Here is a 24737-nt window from a genome sequence, read left to right on the forward strand (position 1 = left end):
CCACATAAGGTTGGCTTGATCAAACCTAGTACCATAATTCTGGTGTTATAGGAAAGATGAGATTCTCAGCCTTCATATGACACCAAGATCACTGTTCTAACGATATATAGTTCTATCTTCAGATCTGTTTGAAGTGACTGCATCAGCCTCAGAACTCCAGCATTACGTAAGAGCCCATCACTGTGTACACATAGTATAAGGAATGTATGAATTTCAGCTCTCAATAGAGAAACAAAGAAAACAAAAAAGGAAATACAGGATTTCACAAAAAGGAGACTGAATTCATTAAGTATATGACAAAATGTATTAATGTCAAAACTTCAACCAGAAAATCAAAAGTTTGAAAATTTAGTTAAACTTAAAGGGATTCTACCACTAAAACACATTTTTTTTCTAGTTACCACGTCGGAATAGCCTTTAAAAAGGCTATTCGTCTCTTACCTGTGGAAGTGCTCTCCGCCGCGCCGTTCGTTCAAAATACCGGTTTGTACCGGTATGCTAATTAGTTCTCTCGCAGCGATGGGGGCGTCCCCATCGCAGGAGCAGCGATGGGGGCGTCCCCATTGCAGCTTGAAAACCGACCGCAGCGCCGCCTCTCTGGTCTTCGGTGTCCTCCCCTTGCTTCTTCAGCGTCTGTCGGACGCCTGCACAGTATGCTCTGTTCGGCGAAGATTGCCGAACGTACTGCGCATGTGCGAAATTGCGGTGCCCGCACTATGGCTGGGACTGCAATTTCGCGCATGCGCAGTACGTTCGGCAATCTTCGCCGAACAGAGCGTACTGCACAGGCGTCCGACAGTACGCTGAAGAAGCAAGGGGAGGATACAGAAGACCAGAGAGGCGGCGCTGCGGTCGGTTTTCGAGCTGCAATGGGGACGCCCCCATCGCTGTGAGAGAACTAATTAGCATACCGGTACAAACCGGTATTTTGAACGAACGGCGCGGCGGAGAGCACTTCCACAGGTAAGAGACGAATAGCCTTTTTAAAGGCTATTCCGACGTGGTAACCAGAAAAAAATTTGTTTTAGTGGTAGAATCCCTTTAAAAGAAGCAAAAAGAAAAGCAACAAAGATGTCTTAGAGTCGGGAAAAACACAATTACTTCAAAGGGAATCAGAAGTATAAATAACTTTATCACAATGTCCGCCTGAAAATCAGCAGAGGAAAATGTCCTGCAGTTTTAAAACAACAGACACTCAATGGACCCCATTATAGCCAATGGGTTCTGTAGGACTCTGAGTGTTACCGCCATTTTAGTGGTCCACCTTAGAGGCAACGCTAATGTGAACCTAGTGTTATTCTCCTTCCTACTGAATCCCCTCCTGGCTTGGACTCAAAATAACACATTGCAAAATCTGCACCAAAAACTTTAATGCACAGAATTTAACCCTTATAAGGCTGTGGCCCCACGGGCTTGAAACACCGCGATTTGCCTGTGGTGGAAACACCACAGGAAAAATCACGGTGTTTTACATTACTTGATGCAAATCCCATGCTTACTTTGCATTTAAAATCGCAGCGCAGACACGCTGCGAATTCCAAAACCGACATGATTTTGAAAATCGCAGCATGTCAAATGCCAGCGGCTTTCCCGTAGATATAATGGTAACAGAAAGTCCGTGGAGGAAAACTCTGTGAACTTTCTGTTCACAGCGCTGTGGGAAGAACCGCGATACGTTCCCACCACAGTTGTTCCCGCAGCGCTTTAGCGCAGCGTTTCCAGCCCATGGGGCCTTAGCCTAAGGCAGTCTTCTGTCATAGATAGGTATAATCAAGGAGAGTCTTTGATGCATGGCCCTTTCTCGTGACAAACACGTGCCACATTACTTGTCCTGTTTGTACCTTGCCACTTCTTGTAGCAGAACAGCGTGGAAACACCTTGGCCTGTTTGCTTCAGAACCATGCCGAAAATATTGCAGGCTGACGGCGAGGGCAATAAAATAATAAACGGGGAAAAATTTTCGAGGGGCCCCAAATGCATTATTTGAACTGTTGACTTATGCACGGAATAGATAAGTATGAGATCAATAGGGGTCCAATGACCAGACACAGCACAGATCTGCCGGAAGCTATAGCAGGGCACAGGAGTAGAGTTGCAATTTCGGTGAACGGGGCTCCAGCTCTGCTCCTATTACTTATATGGCAGTAGACAGCTGATCAATTCAGGGTGTGGGTATTGGACCCACAGAAAACAGACACGGATGACGTATCATGTGGGTAGGTCATCAGTATAAAAAATATATACGGGCCAGAAAAGCATTAACAATTAACCTTTTCATGGTGGAATGATTTTTCTGTCCTCTACGACTGCTGGAAATACACCGTACAATACCCAGTCCACTTAAGGGAATAATAATCTAGTTATTGAATTAACCGCTTCATCTATCATTCCTGACATGTCATAATATACAAGGGCACGTCACAACAGCTATAAGATATTGTAAGAAGTCCGCAGCTGATACAGGCAAATTCACTTACATAGGAACAAATATGTTTCAGCTAGAAAAGAAATGTGATTATGGTGAAGGAGTGGGAGGATTGTTCACTGGCAGAAATTGCTCCCTTCTCAGCTCTGTTTGGCATCATGCAGCTAAAATACCGACACCACAGCTTCGTGGCCTGCAAGAATAGTCTCAGGTAGATGTGTAACTGCAACATGTTATTGTCACGGCATGCTGGGGGTTTAACATATCATCATGGATTGTGTTCCGCATGTTTGGTTCAGTAAGGCGGCTCTACCTACTGCACACATCAAAAGTCACACATCGAGCTAAACATTGTGGTCCACGTTTATCAAGGCAGTGGTCTGGGTTTGGAAAACAGCACCACTCTTGTCCATGGGTTGTATCAAGTATTGCAACTCAGGCCCATTCCAGTGAGCTGGCAGAGCTGCAATACCAGAGACAAAGACAAGAGTGGCGCTGTGTCTAGAGAAACAGAAGCCCTTGTGTCTAATACTGGAAAACCTGTCTGTCAACAGAGCCCAGAACGTCAACCATGCCTACAGATAGGTTAGGGCCACCTGAATCAAACAGTGTTTCCCCCTTGTGAATCTCTAACTCCATTGCCAAGATGTCATTGTTTTTGTGAATATGCAAATGTGTTATTAGGGGACTCAGGGAGTCAACTTCAAAGCAATCTGGGACAGTAAAAAAAAGGGGGTGGCAAAACAGACTAAGGCCGGGTCCGCACGGGACGGAAACGCCGCAATTTGCCCGTGGCGTTTCTGCCGCACGAAAAATCGCGTTGTTTTACAGTACAGGTAAAGTGGATGGAATTCTAGTGAATCCCATGCCCCCTCTGCAGTGAAAACCGCCATGTGGACACGCCGTGATTTCCAAAACCGACGCGGTTTTGGAAATCGCAGAATGTCAATTATATCTACAGAAACGCTGGTGGTTTCCCCATAGGTATAATTGCAACAGAAAGTCAGTCGAAAGTCAGTCAGCCAGCGAACGTTCTGTTTAAAGTGCTGCAGGAAGAACCGCGATGCATTCCTGCCGCGGTTTTTCCCACAGCGCTTTATTGCTGCAGGACGTCCTGTGGGGCTTTGGCGTAACAGCAAAGGGAGTAGGGGAAAGAGAAGGGAGGGGGTGCATAGTATAATGTGAGGGTGGACCACCTGGCTACCCTGGAGAGATAGCAAAAACAGCACCAACCGCTAAACAACTAGGGGTCATCCAGTAATACGTGTTTTAGGAACCAGGAGATCAATTGAAAACAATCATGTATCATCATCTAATGACTGCAATAAATGAAAGAAAATGGTACACAGCAATTTTACAAATACGGTACATTTTTCACCTATCATATAGGCCTTTAATGACACTGAATTCCACCAAGAGTCAGTCCCTTTTTTCAGCAGTTGAACCCACAGCAAGCCACGTTTTTCTAATTCTGGAGAACCCCTACTGACGTCACACAAGCAGCTAGTCGTACTACCTGTCCTCACCATAGAGGAGGGGGCATCACCCTGACAGATGTCTCATCCATCCTCACTATAAATATGCATGTATATTGGGATCCCCATTCCTGTAACCAGTCACATATCTTAACCTGCACATGGATAAATATGGTTCTGAAAATCTGGACTTCATATTGCCTGCATGTCCCAGACTAAGTCTGGTCCAGGGACTATGACTGCTTGTACCTTAGCACTCTATTATCCTGGGGTCCCTGCCTCCTCTGTCCTGTACTGTCTCATCTCAGGCTGTTGAACTTGTCTTTCCCTCATGCTTTACACTGCAGGCTGGTTTGTTCACACTAGTAGTTCAATAGCAAGTTAGTAAGTGCAAAGATGATTTCATAAGAAACTAAACTACCAGTGAGCAAAGTGTATTCCATACAGGAGTTCATGTGGGTGACAATTAGGAAGGACATTACTATTTTTACACCCTCTACGCTGATACATATCAATGTTAGTAAAGAGGAGATCTGAACTTCTAGTTTATTCTTCATATATTCCGCTCCTAGTATTTTCCTTGAGCCTGTGATATCTTAATAAGAGCATTGGTTACATCCTTACACAAATAATGTTCTCCGGTTATCTCTGGGCACTGTACAGACTATGTGATCCTGCCTGCTGGCTCAACAGCAGGCTATTCTGTCATTTCACCGCCATACGCTGCAGGACATTAAATACCCATCTGAACTTTTCACAGCTCCACTGAGTGAAAAACAGAATGTCACAGATTTTTTGGTCTTTTCCATTCTGAATGTCATACATATGAGAACAACAAAGCAGCATTATATTATCCATCAGATCGCTTTATTAGGCTTGTCTCACCAGAAAGGACCTCTATCAAAGTCAGCTCCTTGTACTGGGTCACAATTCCAACACCCAGATAATCCTGTGCTAGGAAATGTAGTATAGAAGGATGATATGGGCACATCCGAAGCCATCGATACTGAGTGGATCTGGATTCTGGCTCATGGAGGGGTGGAGAAAAGAAGACGCAATTCACATGAGCGTACTGTGAACCTAAGCATGGAAGAGGTGCAAATCTTTCCCGAATTGGCTTGCAAATATTGTTGCAAAATAACAACGTTAAAGAACTCTTCTGGACCCAAATGAGATCTTTATACTGATGAGATATCCACAGGAGTCTGGGCGTGAGATCCCCATGGATCATATCTGTGGTTATCAGTATAAAAAAATTGATTTGGGGCAGAAAAGCATCTGTATTACATCTGTATTAGCCTCCATATTTACATTCATTAGTATTATTTTCTGTAGGGCAAAAACTGATCCATGTTCGTGCATCTAAATAATGTCTATGAAAGAAAATATAGATGCAAATACTGAAGGAATACTGATGCATCCTGGTTCATTATATGGCTGTACTGCAGATGTGTATTACAGATGTGGCCCTGCATGGAGGGTCAGTGACACAGAGGCACTACTACTACATTTATTTCTAAGGTACAACCAAGGAGAGCAAAGTACAGCGCTCTGCTATCTATCTATCTACAAATAAATGTATGGAGCTCCACTCCAGACGGGATACTCATGATTGGTGGGGGTCCCAGGGGTCAGATGCCACCCATCTGCACTATATCTGCTATTCTCAGCTATAGTGCCCACCCATAGAGCTCTTAAAAAAGAGTAGATACAGTGGAAAGGTGGACATATATGTATATGACTCTTTCCTTAGTAGTTTATGAGTTGTGAAATTTGACAGATTCTGCAGCTCCTATATTCTACATTGGAGAATGTATGCATGGTCTACACCTCTCTGGGGTGCTGAGTGGGAGAAAAATGGTCTCTCATTCTACTTATGGCTGTAAATCAGTGGAAGCCCTCCCATTACATATGTTTGGCATACTGCTTAATGATACCTGACAATGCAACCCTCAGATGTATGGACCTTATCATCAGGGAGTTTCGAGCCAAGGACTCTGCGGTAAAATCAAGCAGGCTGCTTAATTTACCAGCTTCCTGCTCCAATCTCTACCTCCCATTGAAAGCAATGGAAGTCAGGATTAGGGGAGTTCACACGGAGGAAAGTGGAGTGCAATCTGGCACGTATACACGTGCCGGCAGATGACGCGCTCAAAATGCTCCCATTCATTTCAATGTGAGTTAGGAGCGTATACGCCGCGTTATTTTGCAGCCGCAACATCACGGGTGCAAAATAACGCGGCGTATACGCTCCTAACTCCCACTGAAATCAATGGGAGCATTTTGAGCGCGTCATCTGCCGGCATGTGTATACGTGCCAGATTGCGCTCCACTTTCCTCCGTGTGAACTTACCCTCACACGCCGTATACATGCCACATCATGCGGCACGTTACTCCGTGTGAACTCCCCCTTAGGGTGGAATTTGCCACTGATTTTGGGGTGGAATCTGCCTCAAAGTCAGCAGCAGATATTGCCGTTTGAAAGGGAACATAGAACTGTAGCTGACAAGAGAGTGGATCTGTGACACTGAGACAGATTGTGACAGCTCAGGTCAAAGGCTGGAAGAAGCCTGCGACCTGCACCACACCATAGGTGGTGGCAAGGAATGGACTGATGTGACCATCGTATATATAATTATTTACATGAAAAATGCAGTGCAATCTGCAGGCAGCATGTTATAAGGTAAGAGGAGCTGAGACTGATGTATAGCTTTGTGGGAAAAGATTCTGTACAGCCTGTCGTTCATCTCTGCTTGTTTTTGGTATTACGTCCAGGGGGTGGTCCTATCAGTGATTGACAGCTATCTCTATGTATAGTCCATCACTGATAGGACCGCATATTGGACTTCATAGCAAAGAGACAGCAGAGATGTCAATGAATAAAATACAGGTTATATTGAATATTTTCCCACATACCTATCTACCAGTCGGCTCCTCCTGCTCTATAACATGCTGCTTACAGGTCACATTGCCTTTTCCTAGTAACAAGTTCTCTTTAAATATATATTTAGGTGGAGCTTATTATTTAGGTGAAGTTATTATTACTGGGGACCTATTGGGGCATTATTACTATCAGGGCACAAGGAGATGTAATATTACTATGGGGGGCACTGTGAGGAGGTATTATTATCCTTACGGCACTATTATTTCTACAGGGCAGTATTCGGGGGCCCAGGGCAGCACAACATTAGAAGTATCAGCAAGATGTCACTATTAGGGCAGCAGGATGAATGGGATAATAGAAAAGTGAGGAACCAAAGATATCTGTGTAGTAAACTCTGCAAAACTGGAAGAAGCAGTCATGGTGGTCTGGGCCAAATGGACGAGGAAAGAGAAAAACTGTCTGCAATGACTGGAGATGTCACCTGTCAATCATTAGCTTTAATAGATATGGATTGTTTCAGTGTTTTCTGACTTCATCTGATAAGTACTATTGTTTTTGTCACAAAGGTAAAGGTGGGGGTCAATGGAAAACACAGCTATTGGATATTTGGGACATATACTTTCAATATGCCAACATTTTCTCAATTATTTCTAAGACTGGGTTCACTAATGCACTCGGTTTCCATTCGGAATTTTGTTTCCCATTCCGCTTGAAAAAAAGCGGAGAGAAAAGTCCTGCAGGCGCAACTTTTCTCTTCACATTTTTTGGGTGGAAACTTGGTGGACCCCATTTTAAGCAGATCGGGTTTCCATTTGTCAGGTACCCAAGTGGACATGAAGCACAGACACTAGAAACCAGGGGTGAACCTAGAGTAAGGGCAATATCTATCTATCTATCTATCTATCTATCTATCTATCTATCTATCTATCTATCTATCTATATAGTGCTTGGGTCGAGTCCCTACAGCCGTCCCTGAATACCCAAGCCATCATACCACCTGGTAACAGGACAGTGTGGTCCCTGCTGATTTTCCTTCCCAGCAATATTTCGGATATCCTTGGACTACCTGCATACTGCCTAATGTGCTCATGTGTCCAGTCCATGTGTACAGGGAGCCTAATACAGGTTCGCACTACCCATTGAGCAGCTTGAGGCAACCAAACTTTTAGGAAACCTTTCCTTTATGAACCAGAAGATAGCAGCCGCCCTGTATACCTGAAAGGTATGTAAACCCTTGCCTACTGTTCTGTGTAACTTTGACTTACATTTAATAGCTAAACCTGTAGATATACTTGAGTCAGCAGGAATAAGTATAACTCATAAATTGGTTTCCTTTATGAAAGTTTAACTTGATGCAAAATCCATTAGCACCTTCCTGCAGCATTTTACAATCCCTTTGCATCACCACATAAGCAGTATAGTTAAATGTATATTATATTAGGATTATGCACATGTGCACATGTATGGTTAGTTACTAATACACAGCACTCACCATATATCATATACTAGCACAATGTAACATTACATAGCAGATCCTGTATCTAAGTCTATATCACCAGAGCAGAGAGGTTAGCAATGTACTGCAGAGTCTCCTTAGCAGCAGAACAAGTGTACCCTCACCCAGTACATGCAGATGAGGACAGATCAATAGTCTGGTACACAGCACACAGGGGCCAGGGCTACCAGTCCTGAGATCCTTCATATACAGATGCATTGGTGCATACTGCGCTGGACATACACACTATGACAGATGCTATGACAATTAAACAGGTGATAATCACATGACATATATATGCAATGACAAGCTTTGCCCTCCACTCTTCATAAGTACCCCATAATAACCCCAGCCCCCCCTGCTATAGCCCCTCCAACTCCTGCAGCCACTAATTGCTTGCTCTTACCTCGCTCTCTCAGCCCCGATCTCTTCTGCAGTTGACAGGTACCAGCTGTAATATTCACATGCCACCACTAGAGGGTATCAGCCGCATATCCGAAGCCTCCTCCCCATCTCTCGCCTCCGCACACTGGGCCTCGCTGCATGCCGGGATATGTAGTCTCACGGGCCTCAGCCTGATAAGCGGTTTGCCTTTCTAGAACTACATTACCCAAGATTCTTTTGGATCGGGAGAAAACCAGCTTTATTTTGGGGACTGTAGTCTTTGCCATGACGACGACCTGCGCCCCCACATGTCCTTGCAGAGCTACAATGCAGTTTTTCTTCTATTTAACTCGTTCGTGCTGCCCCTTCCTATGTGATGTGCAGCACTGAGGGGCTTAATGCTGCTCTGTGTGACAGGGAGATGTCCATGTTATGTGGAGGAGTAGTCTGCACTGTGTGTATGGAGGTCTATGAAGGACACAGCCTGGCATTGCAGTATTCAGCTTCTCACCACTCTACTTTTATTTCATTTATTTTACTAACTTCTATAGCACCAGCTTATTCCATGGCGGTGTACAGAGGCTGAGCCTCTCATATTGGCCCCTGTCCCTATTAGGAGGCACAAATTGCATATTAAAGAGATTCTACCAGTGGCGTAACTAGGAATGGCGGAGCCCCGTGGCAAACTTTTGACATGTCCCCCACCCGACTGACACTGAAGACCTCGACCGCCCCCCTCCTCCGCATTTCTGCACGCTCTATTATGTCCCATAGTGGCCCCTGCACACAGTATTATGTCCCTCTGTGGCCCCTGTACACAGTATTATGCCCCATAGTGGCCCCTGCACACAGTATTATGTCCCTCTGTGGCCCCTGTACACAGTATTATGCCCCATAGTGGCCCCTGCACACAGTATTATGTCCCTCTGTGGCCCCTGTACACAGTATTATGCCCCATAGTGGCCCCTGCACACAGCATTATGTCCCTCTGTGGCCCCTGTACACAGTATTATGCCCCATAGTGGCCCCTGCACACAGTATTATGTCCCTCTGTGGCCCCTGCACACAGTATTATGTCCCTCAGTGGCCCCTGCACACAGCATTATGTCCCTCTGTGGCCCCTGCACACAGTATTATGTCCCTTAGTGGCCCCTGCACACAGTATTGTGTCCCTCAGTGGCCCCTGCACACAGTATTATGCCCCATAGTGGCCCCTACACACAGTATTATGCCCCACTGTGGACACCCATAAACAATTATTATACTCTGTGGTCTTTTCAGACCGCAGAGTATAATAATCGGAAACCCAAGTGGGATAAAAAAAAACACTGTTACTCACCTATCCCCCGGCTCCGCTGCAGTCCTCCGCTGTCGGCCTCCACTGTAGTCCATCTTTTATGACGTCAGATGTCACATGACCCGGGACACAGGCCGGGGTAATGTGACGTCAGACGACTAGGCCTGAAGCCTGCCCAGATCGTGGAGAGGTAAGTAACAGTGTTTTTTATATTTCTTACCTATCCCTGGCCTCCGATCATTATACTCGGGGGTCCCCTAATGTCCTGGGCCCTATGGCAGCTGCCTCTGCTGCTACAGTGGTAGTTATGCCACTGGATTCTACCACTAAATCGGTATTTTTTCTGCTTTAGACATCGGAATAGCCTTTAGAAAGGTCTCCGCTGCACCGTTCCTTAGAAATACCGTTTTTTACCGGTATGCTAATGAGTTCTCTTGCAGCAATGGGGACAGGCCCCAGCGCTCAAACAGCGATGGGGGCATCCCCTCTGCTGCCAGATAACTCTCTCCAGCGATGCCTCCATCTTCAGCTGCATCCTCCCCTTCTCTCGTCGTCTTCTGTCTGCCTCAACTGCCAGTGAGACACTAGTAGAGCCGACTGCACATGCCAGCTGGCGGCCATTTTTTGTTCGGCGTAGACTTAGAGGAGCGTACTGCGTGTGCATGCAATTGCGGCCTCAAAAATATGGCCGCCGGTCGGCATGCTCTACTAGTGTCTCACTGGCAGAACCGACTGCACAGGCGTCGGAGCTGACACTGAATGAAGACAACGAGAGAAGGGGAGGATGCAGCTGAAGATGGCGACTTCACTAGAGAGAGTTCTCTGGTAGCAGTGGGGAAGTCTAAAGCAGAAAAAATACCGATTTAGTGGTAGAATCCCTTTAACCTCTCAGTATGTTTAAGGCTATGTTCACACCAGGGGTGTAACTAGAAAAGACCGGGCCCCAAACAAACTTTAGGCTGTGGCCCCCACTTTGTATACACCTCTCCCGGTCCGCCAATCATTATACTCGGGGGTCCGAAAAGACCCCAGAGTATAATGGTAGCGGCTGTCACCGGGCCCCCAATGTCCTGGGCCCTATGGCAGCTGCTTCCGCTGCTATGGCGGTAGTTACGCCACTGGCTATGGGGTATAACACTGTGTGGAAGGGCCAATATGGAACATAATACTGTGTAGAGGGGCTACTATGGGATATAATACTGTGTGGAGGGGCCGCTATGGGACATTATAGTGTGTAAATAAGGTGTGTAAATGAGGTGTTTATACTGTGTGGGGACCAGAAGACGTGGTGCTATGCCATGGGGTGGGGGGTGGGGAATCAAAATTTTGCTGTGGGACTCAGTCATTGCTAGTTATGCCCTAAAACAACCCATAAGTATCCCTGGTCCTACTTGACCATGACTGGTAACAAACTGAGGAATATCAAATACCAGGTCCCTTGAAATTAGTACTTGCACTAATATGTATAAACCAGTTGTTTGTTTGTTGTTGTTTTTTTTAATAAATTCTTTATTTATAAACAAACAAAACAACGTTCACAAGCAAAAAATACACAATGAAAGCGATCTGGGCCAGGAAGCCTGGACCAGTGCGCAACAAAATAATAGGTGGACAGCCACATAAACTGAGTGATACAGAATAGACTGAAACACAGCCGAATATTGTTGTGTCCAGCTCAGAAAGGAAGGGAGGGGTGGAAAAGAAGGGAGAAGAGGAAGGAGGAAAAAAAAAAGGGGAGGGGGGGGGTGGCGATTCGCAGTCAGTCCAACGTCTGCCAAGGAGCCTCAGCCGGCCAAGTCTCCGTAGGCCCGAACACCCCGGAGAAGAAGCCAATGCATCCAAGCTGCCATGTAGGCCGCATGCGCATCTCGAAGAGAGGCGGTGAGATCCTTGATAACCCTGATATCCGCCACCCTACGGAGCCAGTGACGGAGGAATGGAGGGCTGGGTGATTTCTACAGTGCTGGAATACAGGCCTTGACGGCATTGAGCATGTGTCACAGAGAGGACTCACGATAGGTATGGAGAGGGAAGGTATAAACCAGTTGTTGTCCCTTCATCACTTAAGTGACCACCAATATCTTCATTTGGACAGTGCTATAAGAAATGTTATGTACTTTATTGTGGGATTCTATTTGGTGCTTTATTTTGTGTGGTGCTCCAAATGCACTCAAGTGGTCCCAAGCCAAAGTGGCCATCCAAGCAGGATGGTTAGCCAAAATACAGGGCACTTTTTTTTTTTTTTTAAATAGCTTCAGCTATGAGAGCAATTTATCCTCTATCTACAGAACTACATACAGTGGTCCAAACACTGGCAATGGAGCAGTGGTCGCACGGGCGCGCTGCCAATCCACTCATTTCTTGTAGGAATCCCGGAGATAGTAAACAGGCAGCACTTGGCTATTTCTGTCAGTTTATTAGCAATGAATGGAGCAACAGTGCACCTGCATGACCGTGTGATCAGTTGGGGGCTCCCAGCATTTGGACCCCCATTGTTTAGCAACTTATTTCCTATCCTGTACATAGGGTATAAGTTCCTCTTGTGAGCAAAACGTATCATTAGAAGATCAGGGTGCACTCGGGGATCTTGAGCTGCTAGCTTATTTTTGTCTAAGTGCATCTGACACCTTGGGAAATCACATTGCCCTTCTTCCATACTGCATCCTGGTGCCTTGTCTTCTGCAGGTAAGCAGAGCACATGTGCCCAGTCATCCACATGATGTAAAAGAAATAATAAACCATCAGACCGACTTCTTCCATTATACCATGGTTGGGTCCTGATGTTCTCTTGCATATTGTAGGTGCTTGTAGTGCTGGGCACCCACCTGCTTCTGAGACTACGAGGTGCTCAAAACATGAATGAAGTCTTCATAAAGCCATTAAAAGAAGAAAAATGTGGCATTCACCAATGCTTCAACCGACAGAGATGTTGACACACATAGCTAGCAATGTATTCCAGTAAAACCCCACAAGACCTGCCATTTTGGAGATACTAGGAACACCCCACAAGACCTGCCATTTTGCAGATGTTCTGAATCTTGTCTAAGATCCTTGAAGATGTTGTCTTGAGTACACAGAGCCTGGTGAGTTTTCAGTATAGCTCCCTGTCACTCAAAGAAGGGAGGAGGAAAGGGGTGCATATTAGCGCAGTGCGGGGCATAGCAGTCTGAAGCAATGGAGCCGCCCTCAGTGCTCCAAACTGATCATTTGCATATTATGAAATACACAATTATCTCAACAACAGAGCAGATGCTCAATGCTAGTCATATGTATGGGTGCTCTGTTGTTATTTATGCACACAATATTGTTTTTCAGAAGTCTATAGGAACATACCTGACCCAAAGCATGCTGCCTTCTGAAAAAAAAAGCCAGAAAATATAATATGTGAATTGGGTGGAGTTTAAAAAAAAACAAAAAAAACCTGCACATAAATATCAAAAAGTGTTTCTTTCCCTTAAATAGGAGCCCAACATGCCTGTAAATAAGCCTATGAGCAGAATATTTGTGTCTACCTACATTGTATATACAATAATGAGCCACTCTCTTACATTTCTTATACTTTTGCTTGGATATAAATGGGGCTTTGGGAGATATTTTGAGAAGTCAGTGCAGTGTGTGACCTAGTGTACTCAGTATAGTGCAGGCTAGAATAGAGATGTGGAGGATTCTCTGCTCTGCGGTGCCAGACACAGGACAAGCAGGGAAGATTCACAGGCAGCATACAGAAGAGGTGGATGGGGAGGAACAAGCAAAAACCTTTAATCTGTGCCAATAACCATTTTTTCGTGTGTTTTTTCCTACAGGTCTCCTGTATCCTACGGGTTATGCTTGATTCGCTGGACACGGATGGACCTGCATTTTTATTTTTTTAATAAAATGATCAAAGACGGTTGTGGGGGGAAGGAGTGTTTGTTTTAATAAAGTTTATATATGTATGTATACACTATATTACTGCCTTAGTGGAGTTGTCAGTTGTTGGCTTGGTGTCAGCTAGTATAAGGGCCCTGGCTTGGGACCCTCATAGGCCCAGGTCACATCTGCATTCGAGTTTCCTTTCAGGGAGTCCCCTCCCCCCCCCCCCCCCGAACGGAAACCTATCCATATAAAAAAGCGGTTACCTTAGGAAACCGGTGGACACCATAGACTATAATGAGGTCCGTGTGGTTTCCGCACGAAAAACACGGAGAGAAAAGAGCTGCTGGCAGGACTTTTCTCGCCACATATTTCATGTGGATAGGGGAATGGAATGGAATGGCCTGAACGCAGATGTGAACTGGGCCTTACCTCCTTCACACTCACAGACAGCACCCACACATCTCCCCCACACTCAGATAACACCCCCTCGGCACCCACACTCAGATTACACCCCCAAATCTCCCCCACACTCAGACTTTACCCCACATAACTCTCTCTCATACAGAATTAAGTAATGGACCCATCTTTCTACATACTACAGATAAGAAGTATGAAGGTCCCCATCACCCCACAACTGTTCCCCCCTAACACACAGCTTGCAATGGTTCTTCTTTCCCAAACAGTCTTCCACAACTATGACAGCTCTCACACACTGCGTTCAGAACAAACACTGCTCACTTCTACATATAATATATATATATATATATATATATATATATATACTGTATATATATTGTCAGGGTCTGGGGTTGCTAGGTGGGGTGGCATAGACACAAAAGTATTTTCACTCAAAAAGGCAGTGTAGCAACAAACAGACAAAGTCGCGGGCAGAGGCTAGTATACTATATACACTACTTCTATATACATACCTCCCAACCGTCCCGATTTCCGCGGGACATTCACAATTTCGGTGACGTGTCCCGCGGTCCCGGTTGGAGGGAGGTATGTCCTGTTTTCAACTCAGATCTGTGTCTGGAGGACGCAGATCTGAGTTGAATACATCCGCGGTTAAAGCAAGGAGATGTCACAGCTCAGCTCCTTGCTTTGCCGCTGCACTCCGGCTAGTGCCTGTGTAGACGCGATGTGATGACGTCACATTGCGCCTACAACAGTATTAGCGAGACTGCGGAGAGAGCGGCGGGGGAGCGAGGAGAAGGTTAGTGTAATGTGTGTACACATTGAGGTGGAACATGAAACTGGGGGCACATGAAGGAGAGGACGGCATGACACTGGGGGCAGAGATGGGGGACATGAATATGGGGGAAGAGATGTGGAAACATGAATCTGGGGGCAGAGATGGAGGGACATGAATCTGGAGGCAGAGATGGGGGGACATGAAACTGGGGGCAGATGAAGGAGAGGATGGCATGACACTGGGGGCAGAGATGGTGGGATATGAATCTGGGAGCAGAGATGTGGAGACATGAATCTGGGGGCAGGGATGGGGGGACATGAATCTGGGGGCAGAGATGGGGGACATGAATTTGGGGGCAGAGATGGGGGGCATGAATCTAGGGGCAGAGATGTGGGGACATGAATCTGGGGGCAGAGATGGGGGGACATGAATCTGGGGGCAGAGATGGGGGAACATGAATCTGAGGGCAGAGATGTGGAGACATGAATCTGGGGGCAGAGATGGGGACATGAATCTGGGGGCACAGATGGAGAGGACATGAATCTGAGGGAAGAGATGGGGGGGACATGAATCTGGGGGCAGAGATGGGGGGGGACATGAATCTGGGGGCAGAGATGGAGGGACATGAATCTGGGACAGAGATGTGGGGACATGAATCTGGGGGCAGAGATGAGGGGACATGAATCTGGGGGCAGAGATGAAGAGGACATGAATCTGGGGGCAGAGATGGGGGGGACATGAATCTGGGGACATAGATGGGGGACATGAATCTGGGGCAGAGATGGGGGGGACATGAATCTGGGGGCAGAGATGGAGGGGGCATGAATCTAGGGGCAGAGATGGAGAGGACATGAATCTGGGGGCAGAGATGGGGGGACATGAATCTGGGGACAGAGATGTGGGGACATGAATCTGGGGGCAGAGATGGAGGGGACATGAATCTAGGGGCAGAGATGGAGAGGACATGAATCTGGGGGAAGAGATGGGGGGACATGAATCTGGGGACAGAGATGGGGGACATGAATCTGGGGCAGAGATGGGGGGGACATGAATCTGGGGGCAGAGATGGAGGGGACATGAATCTGGGGCAGAGATGGGGGGGACATGAATCTGGGGGCAAAGATGGAGGGGACATGAATCTAGGGGCAGAGATGGGGGGGACATGAATCTGGGGGCAGAGATGGAGGGACATGAATCTGGGACAGAGATGGGGGGACATGAATCTGGGGGCAGAGATGGAGGGGACATGAAACTGGGGGCAGAGATGGAGGGGGGACATGAAACTGGGGGCAGAGATAGAGGGGGGACATATAATTTACGGGTGACTGTAGGAGGATTATACTGTGTGTGGGCACATGAAAAATTAATGAGAATGGGCGGAGTCAACATAAAAGTGTGCGGGGCTAAATTTGCCGTTGTGCGCTACGCACGCCGCAAATTTTGTCCCTCTTTCGGTTCTTCAAAAGTTGGGCAGCATGTGTTTATACTGATACCACATGCCCATGGCCTCAGACTATCTTCTAGCCATTCCATTCTATCATCTCCCTCCAGCATACATCTGTGTTCATGTTTACTGCACATTGCAGTTCTGTCCCCACATACACAGATTTATGGAGGGCTGTGCACAAGTGCAGAGCTGGATGACACATTGCTATTGAAGTAACTGTACTGGGCAATATTCCAATGAGAAGTGACTTTGAAGACTTGTCAGTATATTGTTACCAATGACAGAAATTTAATAAATGATTTACCCTGCCTAAAGTCTTCATGACCTTCACTTACATCAGGAGGAAGCATGGCCACAGAGCTGGGATCAACAGTGAGAACCCAATGGTGATGGACGGCCGAGCTCCTGCAGAACTCACTGGAATGGTTACAACTACACACTGGTGTAAACATGGGACATCTTTGGTGCAATGTGGCACATCTAGCTTGGACTAAAATTTTTCAATTTTCAAGGGGTTTGCAAATGCAGCAGAATTATCATCCAGCATCAGCCATCGTGATAAATCCGGCACATTACTAAATCTGGGCCATTGTGCTGATCTGTTTAACCCTTATATGCCGAGTTTTAAATAAACAATATACATAATAATATAAGGGTAAAACATCATTGTAGGTTTAAAGATTAGAGATGAGCGAGTACAGTTTCGAATAGCACGCTCCCACAGGAATGAATGGACACAGCTGGCGCGCAGGGGGTTAAACGGCCAGACGCCGGCACGCAGCCTGCGTCCGCTCATTCCTATGGGAGCGTGCTATTCGAAACGGTAGTTTCGAATAGTACTCACTCATCTCCAGTAAAGATAATTGTAGAGAAAAACAATAGATACAAAATAATTGATATCAAATGTTAAATATTATCTATGATCTATCTTGATAACTATAAGAGCTTCCTGTGTATTTCCCATTTTTGTAGCCTCACCAGGGTTTGGCTAAAAAAAAAACGCAGCAAAATCTGCAACAAAAATGTAGCTTTTCTGCAAAGTGGGACCTCAGCCTAAAGCAGCATTAAACAGCATCCTGATATAGACCTGGAGACTATTTGGGGTGCAAAAATCTCACCATGGGGCAGTAGCTAGAGTAGTAGAGTAATTGGTGCACCAACCCAGGGATGAGTGACCCAGAGATGGTGCAACAGCTGAGTCTGGTAGTGGGTATGTGTATAGTGGCAGTGTAAGACAAAATCCTGGCTGGGCTGAGGTGATGAGATTGAAACGGTTTAAAGGGGTTTTCCAGGCAAAAAATAATTTTTCAAAAAAGGTCTTTTAGTGCTATGAATAGGTTAATAAAGAACCCAAATAACTCTAGAAGTGTTTTGCGTGATATCTGGATTTTTCTGTGAACTCCTGGCATCTTCTGCATTTGTTTACATGGGTATCTTCCTATTCTGTTTTGCAACAACCATGATGCCTTGGACCACTCAGAGCTCACTCACACCATCTCACTCTCTCCCTCCTCCTCCTTATTTCCCTAGCTAGCCCACCCACTACTAGCCCTTCCTAACTAACTCAATGCCCCCGCCCACCCTATCATACTTACCTGTCTTCTGGTCCAGACCTTCTGGGCACGGGGCATCACTTCATATGCACTGTGGTTCTATTGCATGGATAAAGTGACGCTTTCTGCCCAGAAACTCTAGACCGGAAGACAGGTAAGTATGATGGGGTGGGGGGTAGGGGTTAGTATTGGTGGCTTCCCCCCTTCTGGAAACGGAGCATCACTAGAAAATTGGAAAATATGTCTGGGGTGGACACATGACCGCCCCCGCAATCTATTTTACAGTAAGTAATTTAGAAGGTAAGCGAGTAGGGGAGGGGGATGTTTAGCCTAAAATATACAGATCAATGTATCCCTGACAATCCCATTAAGACTAGTGAGAGAGAGATTATGGCCTATGATAAACCATGTCTGTGGACTGACCCGAGAGTTTGTTGTGACCAGACAGTCCGATGCTTTGCAATGGCACAAGTTATACAGAGAGGAAGGAATACACTGAGAGACGGCTACTGTACAGGTGGGCTGTAGTTAAGGGCGGCCATCATTGTTATGGGCATCCATCCTGTAGGTTACAACTGTGTTTGACCATCTGCCTATGAATTATGTTCTATACACAGACTGTGTCCTGGGCTCAGGACTGTGTTTTGTTCTTCTAACTTGTGTGTAACTACCAAGAACTGTGTCCTCATTGAGAGACCGTCTGTAACTGCTCTTATTATTACCGATTATTTCTCTTACGTATATAGCGCCATCATATTCCGCAGCGCTTTACAGATATTGTCAGTCACTGTCCCCTGTAGAGTTCACAATTTACATTTCCCATCTGTATGTATTTGGTGTGTGGAAGGAAACCGGAGTACCCAGAGGAAACCCACGCCATGCCAAATACCTCATGTATTATTTATTTATTTGTTCATTTTGCTTGCTTTTATAGCGCCAACATATTCCAGAGCGCTTTACAGACTTTATCAGTCACTGTCCCATATAGGGATCACAGTCTAAATTCCCTTTTACTATGAAGCCCACTCAAGCACGGGGAGAACATAAACACTCCAGGCAGATGTTGTCCTTGTTCAGGACTCCAGCATTGCAAAGCTATCTCTGGGACCTATATTTTGGTGATGTATCCTTTGGAAGGCTATTGACATGTGATCGAAAAATGATCCCTCACAGATCACTTGTTTGGATAGGTTATGGTACTTACAATCAACATAACCTCCATGGTACAGCAGCAGCTCAGTCCCATTCAAATAAATGCTGCTGAGCTGCAATACCAAGAACAGTCCCTACACAATGTACAGCGCTATTCTTGGCAGTCAGTGAAGAGGTTGCAGAACTATTCACCCATCTAATTTATGGGAGTCCTAGGTGTAAAGTCCCACTGATCAAACTGATGATATATTCTTTGGATAAGTTGTTAATATGTAAGACCTGGGAACCCCCTTTAATCCTGAAGCCTTGTGTAAGAATATTTTGTAACCACCAATCTTGTAACCACTCAGTAAACCACTGTTCAGTTCATCCGTTGTACCTGCCTGAGTTACTGTCATCCGTGACCGGGGCCCCAAACATGCCATTCTGAGGGCCAAAAAGCCTGGTAAATACTGACCCCTTTAACTTTGATAGGTTATTAGAACATCAGGGTTGATCCCTCTTTAATCCCTATAGAGGCTTTTTCATCACTTAATTTATCTTTTCCATAGGGGCCTCTACTCCCCAGTCCCAAACTACCTAGTTCCCCTGTAGTAGGCGGCTAGTACACTCTCCATTCATAGGTGATTAAAGCTAACACTACTAATAAGATTAGTGAATGTACCAATCCTAATATTTCACACCTTAGACTAAAACATCAGGGTCGCTCCCCCTATCCTTATAGAGGCCTCTACCCCCCAGTACAGCCACAATGTCCCCTCACCAGGCTTTATTACTCCTGTCACTAGTACTAGGTATAGTTTATGGATTATTCCTCCCCTTGGTTATTGAATAGTCATACAACTGCATTTATTGTACAATTCCAGCATAGATTCTGCTGCACTATGGGCACCGCTGCCCACACAGACATACAAATCCCATCCCCTGCCCAGTCTACAGGTGTCAGCAATAGTAGAAGCAGCCATGAAGTCCTCCATTCCTCTGCACACTAGGCTGTCAGTTATGATGCCCACATTACATATGGCAGAGCAGGTACATGGAGGACTGGCAGGCAGGTGACCCCTGAGGATTCCGTGACCTCGGCCATCATGTGACCTGCACACGACCAACTGCCGTTTATCATAAACTGTATACGATAGCGATTGGATTGGATTACAGGAGTTTGCGGATTTACTGAAAATGGCGTCCACTGGACATAGAGGAGACGGCGATATGAAGAGAGGAGATGAGAAGAGAGAAGGCGAGAAGAGGAAGAGAGAAGAAGAGAGAGAGAACGGATCGATGAAGATGAAGAAGAGAAGAGGAGGAGAGGCCGATATATTGGAGAATGAAGAGCCAAGACTGGGCAGCAGCCAGGACCCGGAGACATCTAGCCCCTACCCCAACTTTTACATCGGCCGCTTCACCATCCATCAGACGTTGGGTAGGGGCGGCTTCGGCAAAGTAAGTTGGAGAACTTTTTATTTTCTGTTAAAGGGACGGTGAACCAAATTGCTGTGCAGATAAATACAAGCTATTGTTTTATGTTATTAGCCATTTAAGGCTAGTTACTTCCACATGGGTGAATGGCAAAAAGTCCAGAAACATCCCAGCCTCTATGGTAACTAATATCTCATATCTCTAGCGCTGAAACCCACCAATAACTTTATATCCAAATGTGTGACTGGTGTCAGTGGTACCTGCCATACAGGCAGACCACACAGCTGTTCTGGGCCTGTGGATGGGGGATTAGGGCCTAGAACTGAACTTCTCCTGCAGCTTCCCAGTATATAGCTACTGTATTTACTTGCAACTGCCACTAGGGGGAACTCAATGCAAAGAGATTTTTACATCTTTCATTGAGTTCAATGGCAGCTGCATTGCTTCCTATGTATAGAGCTCCCCCAGGTGGTGGCTGCAGGAAGTCAGTTTTATCAATGACTATATACAATGTATTTATACCAGTTGTCAATCTCTTGTTATTGTGTTACTACAGAACATAAATAAATAAAGATGATAGCTAGATAGATAGATATAGAGTTCTATGATATCTGTAAACTTTCCTATCAGTATTAGGGGATGAAGAGTTTGGGAAGAAACATTGTTATTTACCTGTCCCGCTTCTTGTAGGTACAATAAGATCACCATGTATATACTGACCTCTATGCCCATATTACAGTCTTACTATAGACAATGTGGATTTAGATATATAAAGAACATTGGCCTTCATCTCCCTGTTCCTAGTTACAGTTTCCTCTGGTTATACCTATGTGGTGTCATAATAATTCAGTATAGTTATTCCTATAAAGTTCCCAAGCACAGACAGCACATTATACAATACATGTAGAGGCCTTTCTTATGTCCCCACTTCTAATGACTTCTCCATCTTTTCTTCAGGTGGTCTTGGCATCGTTCCCTGGCCGAAACACCTTCATGGCCGTGAAAGTTGTCACCAAAACAAGGGATAATGCAGCGACATTAAAGAGAGAGCGGAAGATACTTCTGAAGGCCCGAGACTGCCCATTTATATGCCACCTAAATGCCGCACACCAGACGCAGGACGGAGCATTTTTCATCACAGAGTATCTTCCCGGAGGCAGCCTGAGGACTTTGATCAGAATGTGCGGCAGTCTGAACATCAACAATGTAAGGTACGTAAGTGACATTACAGGAGACTGAGGGAAGACACTGAGAGGGGACTGAAGGGAGGACAATATAAGGTGACATGACAAGTCAGATATAGAACAATGAAGACAGTGGAGGGAATACAGGCAGCCATACACAGCGCCTGTCTCTGATCCGGGTGACTTTGATAATAACATGATATTAGGGGATTACTATAGGATTTTAGGTCATTGATACTACACTATGTCTTCTTTGTCAGATTCTACACAGCAGAGATAGTGAGCGGCCTCCAGTTCCTCCATGGACACAAGATCATCCACAGGTCAGCAGAAGTTTCCCTTGTAATGGTGGAAATAATTTACCCCGATTTGTCATTCTCTTTTCCTTACCTGTCATCTCGCTTATTTCATTGCAGAGATATAAAACCAGATAACATCATGCTGGATAGGAATGGACACATCCGTATAATCGATCTAGGCCTTGCCCGATATGGTGTCACCTCCTCCAAGAAGATCTGTGGAGTGGCGGGCACACTCTATTATATGGCCCCTGAGGTGCTTCTGGAACAGGAATATGATGCAGCAGCTGACTGGTGGAGCCTGGGGATTGTAGTATCCGAGATGTCAACAGGATGCTCTCCATTTTACGACGGATCCAACGACGACATGGCTGAAATATCCATCACCAGAGATAAGCCAGATATTCCATCTTGGCTGGACGAAGACCTGAAACATCTGATTAAAAGACTGCTGCGCAAGAATCCAGAGAAGCGGCTGGGTGTGACTCGTAACATCCGAGAACATCCATTCTTTAATAGTATCTGCTGGGAGGAACTGGACAGGAGGAGATCACAGCCACTGTTTGTTCCATTCAAGAAAGTTCTGGAGAACAAAGACCTGCCATGGCCCGAAGACCAGACCCTTCAACCTGCGGATGAATTCAACTACATGTCACCAAGTTGGACCCGGTAAGATCTTCCCCCTCTAGAGATAATGTTCATTGGTACTTACATATAATGATGATAATACTCTGGTGTAGTCGCTCCATAGTCTTCACCTGTGCTTCGTTCTCATTGCTCCCGCCAATTACTATATCTATGCTTCTTTTTAGGATGCTGAAAAGATCTCGACTGTGAAGGAGCCCAAGACCGTCTTGCAAGATCTCCGTGCCTAAGGACCAGAACTTTGCACCTCCTGACCCCCATCTCTGCTGTTAAGACCTCGACTGCCAACAACATCTTCTCTGCTGCAAGTTTTCCATCAGATTGCTGCCCCAGACCTTGAATTGACATCCTCCAATATCTCGGCTGGCATCAGAGACCACTACCTCCTGAAGAACCTCCACACACCCCAGGAGAGGCCTTTTCCATCTGAGGAGGCCTGGTAAGTTACACAAATATCACAGACACATATAGACACATAGATAGATAGAAATGTAGACACATAGATACATGTAAGAATAGACACAGACACATAGCACAGTTAGATGTAGATATCGACTTCGATCCAGGGACTTGTTCTGATCGCCATATTTGGGGTCAGGAAGGAATTTTTCCACCTTGAGGACAATTGGCTCATTCCTCAAGAGGTTTTTGCCTTCCTCTGGATCAACAAAGCCTTAAATAGGTTTAGTGTGATAGAGATTTAAATTAGAAGTAAAATATTCACATAAATAATATAAAATAAGGATAGAAAATGTAGTACATAGTTTTAGCTTCAGAAAATATATAGCTGACATACAAATATCAGATTACCAAAAAACATCTAAAAAAAACCAAAAACAAAATAAGCTAATTATATCTATAATCTAATTAATAATTAATTAATATATTATATTGCGTTCCCATAGTACACAGGTTAGGTATTGGCTTTTGATCCTGGGATTTTGTCTGACCGCCATATTTGGGGTCAGGAAGGAATTTTTCCCCCTTAAAAGAGAAGAATTGGCTCATTCCTCAAGGGGGTTTTCGCCTTCCTCTGGATCAACACAGTCTATAGATAAGTTAGTTTGACACATTATATATTTAACACATAAATATACACAGCATAGTAATAGAACATAAATTTTTTTAAAAAATCCATAAAACCAAAACATTGTTGTGTTAGATACTGATTTTAGTTAATGATATTTATTATCCAGATAAGTATACAATTAATATATTATAATAAAATAAAATAATAGGTTTAGATTTATAGGATTACTTTTAAAATGTAGACATAATAATAGTATGACAGATTTATTATAGAAAATATTGATATGGAAATTAATATTAATATAACATAAAAAGTTAGATTACATACTGAAATAGGTTTAAGGTTAGAATATAAAAGTTACCTTATAAATATTAGATTAGTTTGTTCCCATAGTACACAGGTTAGGTATTGGCTTTTGATCCTGGGATTTTGTCCGATCGCCATATTTGGGGTCAGGAAGGAATTTTTCCCCCTTATATGAGGAGAATTGGCTCATTCCTCAAGGGGGTTTTCGCCTTCCTCTGGATCAACACAGCCCAAAAATAGGTTTAGTTTCACTTATTTTATATTTAGATATAATATAGTAATATATTCTAGATTTATAAATGAAAAATTTGTAAAAAATAAAAAACAAAATAAGTTAGGTTAGATACTCAGTTTAGTATAATTATATCTATTATATAAGTAAGCAAATAATTAATATATTATAAAATAAATAAAAAGAAAACACTAGGTTTAGCTTTAGAATATAATAGGCACCTTATAAAAATCAGATTAGATTTTTGTTCCCATAGTACACAGGTTAGGTATTGGCTTTTGATCCTGGGATTTTGTCTGACCGCCATATTTGGGGTCAGGAAGGAATTTTTCCCCCTTAAAAGAGGAGAATTGGCTCATTCCTCAATGGGGTTTTCACCTTCCTCTGGATCAACACAGTCTATAGATAAGTTTATTTTGATATGTTTTATATTTAACACATAAATATGCAAAATGTAGTA

General features: G+C 44.7%; 2 protein-coding genes across 4 annotated transcripts in view; one reads left to right on the forward strand and one right to left on the reverse strand.

Moving 5' to 3' along the window:
- SPECC1 (sperm antigen with calponin homology and coiled-coil domains 1) overlaps positions 1–8724 on the reverse strand; it is a 260851-nt gene extending 252127 nt beyond the window's left edge. For all 3 annotated transcript variants that reach the window (XM_075263737.1, XM_075263740.1, XM_075263739.1), the window contains exon 1: positions 8686–8724. The gene's annotated coding sequence lies outside the window, so the exon portion shown is untranslated. The remainder of the gene's footprint in view (positions 1–8685) is intronic.
- An 11617-nt stretch (positions 8725–20341) lies between these two features.
- LOC142194045 (protein kinase C theta type-like) lies at positions 20342–22901 on the forward strand. The gene is made up of 5 exons (XM_075263072.1): positions 20342–20605; positions 21539–21792; positions 22026–22088; positions 22182–22733; positions 22877–22901. Exons 1-5 carry the CDS (start codon positions 20342–20344, stop codon positions 22899–22901), a joined length of 1158 nt encoding a protein of 385 aa, XP_075119173.1.
- The last annotated feature ends 1836 nt before the right edge of the window (positions 22902–24737 follow it).

The sequence above is a fragment of the Leptodactylus fuscus genome, chromosome 2 (genome assembly GCF_031893055.1).
Source record: "Leptodactylus fuscus isolate aLepFus1 chromosome 2, aLepFus1.hap2, whole genome shotgun sequence".
Taxonomy (NCBI): Eukaryota; Metazoa; Chordata; class Amphibia; order Anura; family Leptodactylidae; genus Leptodactylus; species Leptodactylus fuscus.